At 38.3% G+C, this 14,354-nt stretch overlaps 1 protein-coding gene across 10 annotated transcripts in view; it reads left to right on the forward strand.

Moving 5' to 3' along the window:
* Positions 1-14,354, forward strand: part of EHBP1 (EH domain binding protein 1) — a gene marked incomplete at both ends in the record, with an annotated part of 344,370 nt that overhangs the window by 265,675 nt on the left and 64,341 nt on the right. For 8 of the 10 annotated variants that reach the window (XM_080711874.1, XM_080711877.1, XM_080711880.1 and 5 more), the window contains one exon: positions 3,174-3,321. In XM_080711874.1, the coding sequence (XP_080568000.1) occupies positions 3,174-3,321 (148 nt within the window). The remainder of the gene's footprint in view (positions 1-3,173; positions 3,322-14,354) is intronic. The other 2 variants (XM_080711876.1, XM_080711882.1) reach the window with 1 other exon arrangement.

Raw genomic sequence — 14,354 nt, forward strand, 5'->3', positions numbered from 1 at the left:
CATGAGAGCTGGGCTCCCAGAAATGCAAGGATTTCAAGAGAACTAGCTAGAAGTGGTATGGCCTTTTCTGACCGAGCCTTGGAATTTCCTACACTGCTTCCACATTCTATTAATTACACACAAGTAATTAAAGCTAGCCCAGATGAATTAAACTTTGCCTTTTATTGAAGGAGTGGCAAGATTACTCTATAGAAGAGCATGTGAGTTGAGAGGTACTATTGGGACATCTTTGGACTGTATAATCTGCAATGGCATAATGTCAGTATCTAATTCTCCATCAACTTTTGGGGGCATTTTTTAGCTGGCATTTTTATAAAGTAGAGCTTTCTCTCATTGAGACTGTTTAGTTACCCTAAAACTCAGTTCCCACTGGAAAGACAGGATAGTTGATTTTTTTAAAGCGATATGTTTTTGGAGTTGTTTCAAAAGCTGCCTCAAGTAATAAAAATGAATGTTTATATCTTCTTTTTTAATATCATATTGGACTCAACTTTTCATTGTTTGAATGTGTGACTTCATTGATTCATTTTGGTCATTGTTCATTTTAATACTGAAATAATCCAGTTTGTCCACTGAGAACTTTAGAGCATGTCCCTAGGTCCATTGACATCTCATTAATCTACCCTCATTAATTTTGACAGCTTTTTTACTTTTATCTATCTCAGAATTTATAAAACAATTACCTAAATTTAAGTTTCATCCATCTGGGTTTTCCCTCTTTCTCTAATGATACTGTTCACAAGATCTGCTATCTGATTGCTCTCTTAGAATTTTCAGATTCATTAATTCTAACATTTGCTGCCATCGATTACCTTCTTTGTCTTGAAAGCCTCTTCTGCTTTTGTTCTCATGATATATCAGTGTTCTGCCTCTTCCCTTTTTCCATCCTTTTTGTCCTGCCTCAACGCAGGTGTGTCCCCTGCTTGCGTCAGGGCCCCTCCTTGGTCTCCGTGGCACCTCTTCAGGTGCTTCCATGGATTCTTGTAGCTTCATCTGTTAGCTCTATGGTCCTACTCTAACTTCACATCCTCACATCAATTTCTCTTCCCAGCTACCTTCTAGCATCTTTACTCAGATGTTCTGCCAGCTCTTCAAACCCAGTCTGTCTTATCCCAAACTTCCCGTCATACATAGTTCCTTTTAGTTTTTCGATTTCTATTATTAGTGCCTTAGTTCTACTAGTTGCCCACCCTTAAAATTTCTGAGTCATCTTTTTTCCTTCTCCACTTCTAATCTGTTACCAAGAACTGGTACTTACACCAATTCTAGCTGTACTATGTTTCTTATACTTCTTTTTATTCCCATTGCCACTTCCTCTTCTTTGATCTCATTATAGCTTCCTTCGACTCCTGTCCAAGCCTTCTAAGTAGTCTCTTTTGAAGCTCTCTGTGCATCTATGCATAAGCATTGTTCCCAGCTTAATCTTTTTCAAATAAACCTCTGTTTGGTCATTTCCCTAGATTTTGGGCAGCAGGTACAGTGGCATGCACCTCTAATCCTAGTACTTGGAAGTCTGAGTCAGGAGGATTGCAGGTGAGAAGCCAGCCTCAGCAATTTGGTGAGACCTTCAGCACCTTAGTGAGAACCTCTTTCAAAATAAAAAGTAAGTCAGACATGGCGGTACATACTGGTAATCCCAGTCCTTGGGAGTCTGAGACAGGAGGATTGCATGTTTGTTGCCAGCCTCAGCCACTTTGTGCGCCCTCTGCAACCTAGTAATACCCTGTTTCAAAATAAAAAAGAATAAAACGGGGATGAGGTGTAGCTCTGAGGTAGAATGCCCCTAGGTTCCATCTCTAATGAATAGGAGTTAACTCATATGAGAGAAGCACAATCCAGGAAGAAGAAATGACATGTTCAAGACCACAGGTAGACGAAGCTCCATGGTACACGCAACTTTGTATGAATAGATGTGAGGTCTTATGGAAGTTATGTGATATTAAGGTAAGATAACCCTACAAAGATATATTGGAGCCAGATTATTTTAGTTTTTGTTTTGTTATAATGATGCCTTATTTTATATGTTTTATCATTTTACAAAGCAATTCCATATCGATTATTTGCAATTCATAATAACCCTTTTTAGTGTACCACTCTCTTAGTTATATAATTACCTGTAGGTTTTAGTTATTTTATTTATTTTTTTGAAGATTTAAAGAAGTTTATTAGAAAGATAGAAATACAGAAAATAGAAATACAGCTCCATACCAGACTGGCATGGAGGGGTGACTCGAAATGAATACACCCTAGGTTTTAGTTATTTTAAATCAAAACCATATTAGGCTTTTTTTTTTTCTTCTCACTGTGCATCTGCAGGGATGGGAGTAACCAGAAAGAATTTCACATTACTGCTGGGTTGCTTGGCTGGTGACCTTTAAATCAGAATTATGAACGGATCTACTGTTGTCTTTCTTACCTCATGGAAGATACCATTCCTATATTTGACCGACATAGTGTAGCAGCATTTTCTGCTATCCAAGATATCTTTTGGCCAGTGCTCTATGACTTTTTTTAGAAAATACAAATAAAAAAATACAAAAAAATACAAATAAAAAAATAATATGGTGGCTCACGCCTGTAATCCTAGTACTTGTGAGGTTGTCACAGGAGGATTGCAAGTTCAAGGACAGTCTCGGCAATGTAGCAAGACTCTGAGCAACCCAGTAAGGCTCTGTTTCCAAACAAAAATGAAAACCGTTTGAGGTATAACTCTGAGGTAGAATGCCCCTGGGTTCAATCCCCAGTACCAAAAGAAAATAAATAAATTTTAAAAAATTAAAAAGGTTGGAGATATAGCTCAGAAGAAGAACGCCTCTGGGTTCAATCAAACAAATCCCAAGTAAAATTCTACTTTTAAAAAGTAAGATATTGAAATCCTGCCCCAAGTATTCCCAACTTTCTTCTACAAGCCTAATTCTTTTATTAATATTTCCTGGTATTTTCTTAGTAATATGTATTTAATGGATATTTAAATACAATAATTTGTAAATGTTTAAAAATATGATTCTAGGATGTCTTTTAAAAATGGTATGACATCCAACTGATATAGAGCATCCTATTTATAATGTGGGCCAAGCACCATGTGTAAACCAGTTCCTATCATGATGATCAGATTGAAAATGAAATTGCATTTCTGTCAATTACTGAGTTGGCAACTGTTCAATATATCTTAGCAGCAAGATGAAGAGCGACGTCGGCAGCTGAGAGAGCGAGCTCGTCAGCTAATAGCAGAAGCTCGATCTGGAGTGAAGATGTCAGAACTTCCCGGCGCTGCTGAAATGGCTGCAGAAAAGTTGAAAGAAAGGTCAAAGGCATCTGGAGGTGAGTTAAAGAATCTTGTATCATATTCTACAGACAACCCAGAAATCTGCAGTGGACCTTTCAGGATTTTTTATTCTTACTTCAAAATGTTGCACCAAAAACAGTTTCTAATATATTGCTATGTTGCAAAAAAAAAAAAAAATACAGGAATGTATAGCATATCAGAAAATAGCTGCTGTTGTTTCCAAATCAACTTTTTGGCTTAATTTTTAACAACTCAGGAAGTATTCTCTTATAGTAGTAAACCTTTCAGACCTTGGTTTGTGATACCCCATGTTACCTCATTAATTACATTCAGAATAAGTAAAATGCAATCAGTTTTTCAACATCTAGATTCTAAGACTTATTAGTAGTGAGCTTTGGCATGAAAGATTTTCACTTGGTTTGGTTTGGTTTGGTTTGGTACTAAGGATGGAACCCAGGGCCTTGTGCATGCTAAGCATGTGCTCTACCCCTGAACTTTACACCCACATCTGAGACTTTTTTTTTTTCAATGTTGATAATGGAACACAGGCATTCTGCTTCTGGGCTACATCCACAGCCCTAATATATTGCTAAAATATTTTTTATTCTTTATTTTGAAACAGAGTCTCACTGAGTTACAAAGGGCCTCACTAAGTAGGTAAGGCTGGCCACAAACTGCAATCCTCCTGTCCCAGCCTCCGAAATGCTGGGATTACAAGGGTGTGCCACCATGCCCAACTCTGAGACTTAATTTTGAGTGAGATCTTTTTGTTTTGTTTTGTTTTGTTTTGTTTTCTGAACTGGGGATTGAACCGAGGGGCATTCTACCTCCGAGATACACTCTCAGGCCTACTTTTTTTATTCTTTATTTTGAAACAGAGTCTAAGTTGTAGAGGGCCTCACTAAGTAGCTGAGGCTGGCCACAAACCTGCAGTCCTCCTGTCTCAGCCTCCCAAGTACAGAGGTTACAAGCATATACCACCATGCCTGATGAATGAAAGCTTTAAAAAGTAGCTTTCCGGGTGTATTCATTTCGAGTCACCCCTCCATGCCAGTCTGGAAGGGAGCTGTATTTCTATTTTCTGTATTTCTATCTTTCTAATAAATTTCTTTAAATCTTCAAAAAATAAAAAACATAAAAAGTAGCTTTCCTGAGTAGTGACACACACATGTAATCCCAGTACGTAAGAGGCTAAAATAGGAGGATCACAAGGTCAAGACTAGCCTCAGCAACTTAGCAAGACCCTGTCTCAAAATAGAAATTGAGAAGGAATCAAGCCGGGTGTGGTGGCGCACACTTGTAAGCCCAGCATTTGGGAGAATGAGACCAGAGGATTGCGGTTCGCGGACAGCCTCAGCTACTTAGTGAGGTCCTTTGCAACTCAGTGAGACCCGGTTTCAAAATAAAGAATAAAAAATAGGGATGGGGGTGTAGCTCGGAGGTCAAATGCCCCTGGGTTCCATCCCCAGACCTGCAAAAAAAAAAAAAAAGAAAGAAAGAATCAGAGTGTAGCTGAGAGGTAGAATGCCCCTGGCTTCAATCTCCAGCACCAAATAAAGGTAGCCTTTATATTATAGCCTGATATGTTAAAAATTTCAAATAAGTTCTGTATCGTTGTCTTTTTAGTCTCCTTATTCTCCTTACTCTCAGAGTCTTTTTCAATATCTGCAGAGATTATTCTAAGCTTAATGTTGGGATAAGCGACTATATATATCCATAAAGAGAATTTTAATTTTACTTCTCAGTGCTCAGTTTTTATCATCTTAAATTTAGAACATTTTTATTTAATGGGAGTATACTTAAGAGGCCCATAGGCCTTTTATTTCAAAGGCATATCACCTATTTATCTATCAGAACATGCCAGGTACTTGTCCTGAGTTAATCTTAGAATAGAAAGATCACCTTGAAGAGGAGGCAAGTAAGGACTCGAGTGGGACTGAGAGGGCGGGGCAGACACAGCTCCCCTGGCCAGTGTAAGCTCTTCAAAGTAAACTGAAACCTATTGCTCTTATTTCTCATGCATTTCTTATATTAAAAGCTTACTGTTCCAGAATTCTAACTAATACCTATGACATCTAACCTTCCATCACACAAAATTTAAAGCTTCTTCCCCAAACAGCTGTGTGTCTGTCCCTCTATACTTCTCAGAACATTGGCTATTGTACTTAAATCCTTCATCTTACCTTCTTGACTCCTACCATTCAGGGTTGTTACTGTGTTCTCTCTCTTTCCCTCCCTCCCTCCCCCTCTTCCTCTTCTCTTTTTCGTGTGTGTGTGTGTGTGTCTGTGTGTCTGTGTGTGTTACTAGGGGTTGGACTGGACCCAGGGGTGTTCTACTGCTGAGCTGTACCCCCAGTCATTTCTTTTAGTCTTTGTTCTTGAAACAGGGTCTCACTAGGTTACTGAGAGCCTTGCTAAATTGCTAAGGCTGGTCTTGAATCTGCAATCTTTCTGTCTCAGCCTCTCTAGTACTGGGGTTATGGTGGTGAATAGGGAGCCAATGGTAAGTGAACTGTAAACTCTAGGAAAGCTAAGAATTAAAAAGTTGTAATTAAGCTGGTGGAGTGGCATATGTCTAATCCCAGTACTTGGGAAGCTGAGACAGGAGGATTGCAAGTTCAAGACCAACTTCAGTAACTTAGTGGTAAGACCTGTCTCAAAATAAAAAATAAAGAGGCAAAGACACAGGAGGATTACAGGTGGGAGGCCATCCTTAGTGACTTAATGAGACCCTGTTTCAAAATGCAAAAATAGAGCTGAGAGGTTTCTCAGTGGTAGAATGCTTCTGTGTTCAATATCCAGTACCACAAAAAATAAATGAAAAGGGCTGAGGTTGTAGCTTAGTTGTAGAGCACCCCTGGGTTCAATCCCCAGTACCACAAAAAGTAAATAAATAATAAAACATAGTAATTGGTGGTATGGCATAGAGTAGCTATGTAGTTGCTCCTATTTTTATAATGCAACTCTAGTTGAGAGTATATCAGGACTAGACTAAGGAAAGAGACTTTGTCAGTATTGCAACCCAAAGAATGGATATCTTCTTTTCAATGAGGGAAAGCAAAGACCTGAATTTTGTATTATTCAATAAAACAGATAAAAGACAGAGAGGATTGAATCGGTGGAGCTGACAGAAAGGAGAACATAGAGCCAGGGGAAATAAAGAGGGGCCGGGTTTGGCAGGTCACTTATCAGAATCTGCTGTTCCCATAACGAGTCCAGAGTGACCAGCCTATTTCTGGAATAGGACGCAGCATGCCTTGGATATTGGAAGCAGCCATGTGTCAGAGGGTAGATTTTTTTTTTTCAGTACTAGGAATTGAACCTAGGCCTCATGCATGCTAGGCAAGCACTCTTACCACTGAGCCTTTTAAAAATTTTATTGTGAGTCAGGGTGTTACTAAGTTGCCCAGGCTGGCCTCCATCTCCTGAGATGTTAGACTCTTTATGAAAACCAAGCTGACCTAAGACAAATAGAGCTGGTCTTCTCCCTGGCCTCAGTAAATGGGTTTGAGCCTGCATTTATGAAAGAATATGGATCAGACTGTCTGCCCTGGGCTCGAGGCCTAAGGCTATAGATATTAAAACTGGGAGTTGGGGAGAGACGTTTAAGAAAAAGGATATGATAAAAGTTCTGCCTGAAATTCAAACCATTCATACAAATGTACTTACTTATTGAGCACTGCCAGCCACTATGCCAAGCCTCTACTCAGCAAGTTTCCTGGAAAGGGACACAGTAAATGCTTTAGGTTTTGCAGGCCGTATAGTCTCTGTCCCAACTGCTCAGCTCTGCTCTTATAGCCCAGCCTAAAATTAGCTGGGAGCAATATTTAAATGAATGGGCATAGCTGTTATCTAGGCCGGAGGCTGGATTTTGCACCAGCCTGTACTTCGCAGACTCTTACATAGCAAGTTCAAAATTAACTTGGTTGGGAGGCTGAGACAGGAGGATTGCAGTTCGAAGACAGCCTCGGCTACATAGTGAGGCCCTTGGCAACTCAGTGAGACCTTGTTTCAAAATAAAGAATTAAAAATAGGGCTGGGGGTGTAGCTCAGAGGTAGAATGCAAAAAATAATAATAATAATAATAAATAAATAAATAAATAAATAAATAAATAAATAAAATCACTTGGGCTCATGAGAGTTTAATTTCTAAGTAAAATGATCCTGGTGAGGTTTATAAGTCAAGGAGAAGAATAGCTAGTATAAATCATCAGGTCTGAGAAAAGTTTTGCTAGGGTGTAATGTGAAGGGAAGAGGGAGAAATAAATTGAAAATACCCAATGGAGTACTAAGGTGGGAGAATTTTAGAAGCAGTGGTCCAGAGTGACAAAGAAGAGGAGGCTTGACGTAATGAGCAGGATGCACAGCCTGGAGGATGCGATGGATATTACCATCACAGCGGCCACTGCTTGAACTCATTTTAAAAAGCTCACGTGTCTATGTTCTCGAGCAGCAGCCAGCCTCAGTGAGAACAGGAAACTTATAAGTTTGGGGTGAGTTATCTTCAACGTCATAGTGTCCATAGAAAATACACGTAAGGTATCTAAGTCATGTTTTCAAGCAACCTGCTTTCATCCTGTTAAAGCCAGAAATAGTTTAATTCATGTATAAAGAACAGAATATACCCGTCTTAGATTTTACATGCTTTACTAATCCTCCATTTGACATCCGTGTAGGGCTTATGAGAGAATTGGGTGATATCGTGGTGTATTGTACGTGGTTTTTTTTCTTCAATTTCTGCATTATTTTGTAGTTACACACCCATATTGGCCTCATTTTTAAATCCTATTCTATGTGACAAAACCATGGATTCATTTTATTTTATCTTACTTGGCAAGGTGTAGGTGTTGGGAGGCAAAGTTAAGTGTTTTTGTTTTTAGTTTTATTATAGTATCGTCGGAAAATAAAGCCTGAATTTATACCTTGGGGACTTATTAAAATTTATTCATGAATCACTATTTTTTACAAATAGTGATTCAAAAATACATTTGCAAGAAAGGTGGTAGCTGCCTTGCTTTAAGATGATACTACATGTCATAGCACATATATGTTATATATAATAATATTTTATTTATTACGTATTTTTAACTTTTTTCCAGTATGAGGGATTGAACCCGGGGTGCTTCACCACCAAGATCCATTCCAGCCCCTTTTCCTTTCTTTTTTGAGACAGGATGTCACTGAATTAACCAGGCTAGACTCAAACTTGAGACCCTCCTGCCTCAGCCGCCCAAGTAACTGGATTATAGGCATGTACCACCATGTCCAACTTATTTCATATTTTATAATGTTATTCTATAATTTATCCCTTTCATTTGAGTTATGTTAAATTTAAATTAAAACTTAAATTTAAACTGACATTTTTGCCTACTTTTGACTTTAAATAATCTGTTTTGCATTTCAAATGAATAAAGAAAATACTTTTTTATTGTATTCATGAGAATATCTGTGTGCCTACATGATCTTTATTATTTCAGTTATGGCAAAGAGATTTAACTAAATTTGTTGAGCTGCCAGCCACATCTATAATCATAGCAGCTTGGGAGGCTATTTGAAGCCAGCTTCATCAACCTGGTTAAACCTTGTCCAGAAATTATTTTAAAAAGCTGGAGATAGGAGCCAGGCATGGTCGCACACCCTTGTAATTCTAGTACTTGGGAGGCTGAGTCAGGAAGAGCAACCTAGCAAGACCCTGTTTCAAAACAAAAAATAAGAGGACTGGGGGTTCAGCTCAGAGGTTACAAATGCCCCTGGGTTCAAGTTCCAGAAACACACACACACACACACACACACACACACACACACACACAGCTAGAGATAAGCTGAAGTGGAAGGGTTGTAGGTTTGAGGTCACCTCTCAGTAACTTCTCTAGACCATGTTTCAAAATAAAAAATAAAAAGGGTTGGTGTCGATCAGGGGAAAAGCACCCAGGGTTCAATCCCTAGTAAAAGAGGGGGCTGGGGATGTAGCTGAGTAGAGGAGTACCTCTGGGTTTAATCCCCAATGCCACATAAAACAAACAAACAAAAAAAAAATAGAAAGAAAAATAAGGCTGGGTGGATTGGTATAAACCTGTAATCTCAATGTGAGAGGCTGAGACAGGAGGATCACAGGTTCAATGACAGTTTCAGCAATGTAGCAAGAATCTCATCAACCTAGCAAGAACTTGTTTCAAAACAAAAAAAATAAATAAGGGCTAGAGATGTAGCTCAGAGTTAGAATGTCCCTGGGTTCAATCCCTAGAGCCAAAAATGAATGAACGAGTGAAGGAAAGCGGCTGAGCCAAAATAAAATCCTATAGACCTTCAATAATTTTTATCTTTTATTAGTAATATAACATTGGTTACATTACTGTATAACATTTGTTGTGTTTTCTATTTTTGTTTGATTTTTATAGGATTTTACAAGTTGTGGATTTATCCTGGTGTGGTGGCACATGCCTGTAATTCTAGCTACTTGAGAGGCTGAGGCAGGAGGATTGCAAATTCATACCAGTCTGGGGAACTTGAGACTCTGTCTCTTCATAAAAAGGGTTGAAGATATAGTGCTTGCTTAGCATGTGTCCTGGGTTCAAGCCCAAGTACTTGGGGGAATAAAAGGTCGTAAATTTTATGGAGGCCTTTGATAAGAATATTGAGAAAATCATAGTGTAAGCAATATTTTTTTCTGAGTATGTTTTTTGAATTTTTTTCTGAATATATATTTTAATGATTACCTGTTTCCTTTTTTTAGCATTGTAGATATTCTTTTGGTTACTCCGGATATCCTGGTTTCATTCAATTTATCTGTGTAGGAAAAATGTTAAGATTGGCCATATTGCTCTGCTACTAATCATACTCTTAGGATTTCTGTTTTTGTACAGTGTCAACTGGAATGCATTTTTCATATTTTAATCTATATCTAATCTTCTTTTACCTTTTCTTGCACACATATTGCATGCCATACTTAAAAAACAACTTCAGTTACAAAATGAATCTCTGGTTTACTTTCTGCCTGCTTACCTCCTGGGTTTTCAATGGCTAGACATAAAGATATCTGTATCAGTACGGCCAGGTGGCACATGCCTGTAATCTCAGTACTTGGGAAGTTGAAACAGGAGGATTGCAGGCTGTAGGTCAGCCTCAGCAATTTAGCAAGACCCTCAGCAACATAGTGAGTCCCTGTTTCAAAAAAATAAAAAGGTGTAGGCATATAGCCCAGAGGTAGAACATCCCTGTGTCCAATCCCCAGTATTTCTTCCCCACCAAAAGATATCTGTATCTATCTCTATTTATGTTTATGTAAGATGCTTAAACACACACACACACACACACACACACACACACACACACACTTTAGTTGTGCTTGAATGCTTTAGAATGTTTCCACAAGTGTTAGGAAATGTATAATATTAGCTGCTGAAAATAATCCAAGGTTCATTGTAAATCTGAGGTTATTGAATAAAAAGAAAGACGAAATTCATTCAGTGTGTGTATGTATGTGTGTGTGTGTGTGTGTGTGTGTGTGTTTCTCTTTGTCTGTGTGCATGTATGCATGTGTGCTACTGAGAATTTAATCCAGGAGTATCCTACCTCTGAGCTACACCCCCAGCTCTGTTTTATTTTCAAACGGTATTGCTAAATTGCTGAGGGCCTGAGTTTCTGAGGCTGGTCTCAAACTTGTGGTCCTTCTATCTCAGACTCCCAAGTATTGGGATTACAGGCATGCCCCACCACACCTGGCTAGAAATTCATTCTTAAGAAGATCTGAGCTTATATATAGGTCAGTTTTTATGTTTGCTCTCCCAAGTTGTAATCTTTTTATCTAAAGTTAGCAGTACATAAATAAACACTGAATTAACCCACTCACCACCAGTGGTGAGTAGTAGTGTAGCTAGAGGTTCTATTTAGCTTGGAAATAGAATGAATGGTATATATTTACCATTATATAGGAACCTTGCACTATATAAATCAATAAGAAAAGGAGGCACAATTTTCTGCATATTCCCAGTACCCGAAAATACACATCTCCAACCATATTTCTGTATGTAACTATTTATTTTCACAGCATTGCCACGTTCTAGTACTCAGGTTGGAGAGTCAATGAGGATGTCTACTTCACTCTTACTCTGGTATCCGTTCTCCACAACCCAATACTGAGTTGATTTTAAAGTCTTGTCATACCCACTTCCAATTCTTTTATTCTGGGGTAGAATCTCCATACTGCTTACCTAGAGATTGTAATACAACCCAACCTGGATTTCCTGCCTCCAGCCTTTTCGATCTCTAGTCCAACACATAAAGTCAGCAATTTTACATGAAGGGTGATATCACATGCATAGTGGATTCCTTTGCACAATTCTTAGACCACTATTTTCTTCACAGAAAAAGGCCTATGAAAATAAAAGCAAGAATGATAGTGTAGGAATAATAATGAAGCAGCTCTAATTTATAAAAGATATAACCTTCAGTTCTTCTATTACTGCTTAATAAATTATACATACTTTAAAACCAGTTACAATGAAACAATCTGGGTAAAAGCTGGTTAATCTTCTAAAGCAGAGTGCTGATCATGTTAGAGCACCAATGTCTCTCCATTTCTACCACATAAACTTGAAACTTCCCATTCTGTCCTTCTGGGCTCTCTACAGTTTTGCCTTTCAAATTTTACCTCCTTTTATTTCCCTGTAAGTATGCTTGACCCAAGTAGGACTTTATGCCATTCTCTGAACATAGCCTAGCCCTTCCTACTTTCATGCCTGTGATACCCTCCTTTCATTGTACTTCTGGAAATCCTATACTTTTCTCAAGACATGATTTAAAGGCTAGTGCCTCCAACAAAGAATTCCTGGTGTCACTGGCAAAGAATAATCTTTTTATCTTTTGTGTTTGCTCAGTACCTTATTTTTTACCCCATAATGCTCATCCTACATGGTATTGTAATCACTTCAATTTATTCCTTTTGGACCAAATGTCTTACAGGACTTGGTATCTTCTCAACATCTAGCTTAGTGTTTCACACTAAATTGCTTATACAGTACACAGTGGACATTTATTAAGTAACAAATTAATGTTTTGCTCTAGGTTAACTAGGGTCAGTAATAAACTAGAATAGCAGTCATTAAAAAACACAAACAACAACAAATGCTGGCAAGGATGTGGAGAAGTGGGAACTCTAAGACATTGTTGGTGGGATTGCAAATTAGTGCAACCACTTTGGAAAACAGTATGGAGAATCCTCGGAAGAATGGAAACGAACCTACCATTTGACCCAGCAATACCACTCCTGGGTATCTACCCAAAAGAATGGAAACCAAACTACCAAACTAATGCATGTGTATGTATGTTCATAGCCATACAATTCACAATTGCCAAACTATGGAACCAGCCAAGATGTCCATCAACAGATGAATGGATTACAAAACTATGAGATATGTATACAATGGAATTTTACTGAGCCATAAAGAAGAACAAAATTATGTCATTTACGGGGAAATGGATGGAACTGGAGAATATTATGCTAATTGAGATTGCTCGGTCCAAAAAGTGAAAAATTAGATGTTCTCCCTGATATTCAGAAGTTTGGGAGGAAAAGGGTGTCAGGAGGAACTCTAAACAAAGGAGGAGAAACTATAGAAGAGCAAATAAGGCGGCCTAACTGAGAGGGTTCCCTAATGCACGTGGTGTACATTCACAAACATATCAATCACTAAGCCAAACATGAGAAGGAGGGAGGGGTGGAATAGGACGGGAATTGGGGACGGGCTAAATGGTTGATGTGTGCATGTGTGCCTCTGTCATCTTGTACTCCATTAAGATGTGCGACTAAGCTGGGCATGGTGGTGCACACTTGCAATCCCGGCATTCGGGAGGCTGAGACAGGAGGATTGCTGTTCAAGGACATCCTTAGCTGCTATTTAGTGAAGTCCTGTTCAACTCAGCGAGACTCTATTCCAAAATAAAGAATAAAAAATAGGGCTGGGGTGTAGCTCAAAGGTAGAATGCCTCTGGGTTTCATCCCCAGTACTGAAGGAAAAAAACAAAAAGAATGTATAAGTACAATGCACCAATAAAAATATTTTAAAAATAAACAGTGGAAGTTGAAAACTGTGAAAGTAAATTGTCTCTGACACAGAGTAATGCTGAAGAAGTATTCTGAACACCTTCACAGCACTAAGTAAGTATTGGTTAATTCATTTGCTCAGCTATAAAATTATTTAGAAAAGAATATTTTAGGACAGTGGGATCGAAGATGCTCACATTTACGAAAACAGTGAACTGGCTGTGCTAAGTGCCAAGTAAAATGGCATAGCTGTTTCTTTGAAAGCATTTAGCAATGTTTATGTCTCTGTGCCTCCCCCTGTGGAGGTCATTTCTCAATCTTTTTTCCTTGTTTTCTTCTTTAAATTACTTACACATTAGATGGGAGGTCTTTGGTAAATGTTAACTATTATTAATATTGATGTCATTGATAAGTATTTACTTAGGAATCTAAAAATCAAGCATAAAGCTGTCAGAAAGGGACAAATACTAGAATTTTTCAATTTGAAAAAAAATCTTCAGAATACTTTACTATTAATAAAAGTTACCAAATAAAAATAAAAAATACATTATAGAGTACTAAGGGCATTCTTTAATTCCCAGGTCTAGACAGCCATTTTTCCAAACAGTCTATTGCTTGTCAACAACAGAATTTAAAGTTAAACTTCTAATATGCAAATTTGATCATTGTTATACCTTTTCTAATTACTGAATTCAAAATTACTTAACTTTTTTTTTTTTTTTTTTGCGGTACTAGGGATGGAACCCAGGGGCGTTCTACCCCCGAGCTATACCCCCAACCCTGTTTTTTATTCTTTATTTTGAAACAGGGTCTCACTCAGTTGCAGAGGACCTCCCTAAGTAGCTGAGGCTGTCCTCCAACCGCAATCATCCAGTCTCAGCCTCCGGAATGCTGGGATTACAAGCCTGTGCCACCATGCCCGGCTACTTAACCAATTTTATTATTAGGATTTGGAGAAAAAGTATATAGTGAAACTCTTTGTTGGGGAGGGGGGCTACTGGGGACTGAACCCAAGGGCATTCCACC

The sequence above is a fragment of the Muscardinus avellanarius genome (genome assembly GCF_963383645.1).
Source record: "Muscardinus avellanarius genome assembly, chromosome: 15".
In the NCBI taxonomy this organism is placed as follows: domain Eukaryota; kingdom Metazoa; phylum Chordata; class Mammalia; order Rodentia; family Gliridae; genus Muscardinus; species Muscardinus avellanarius.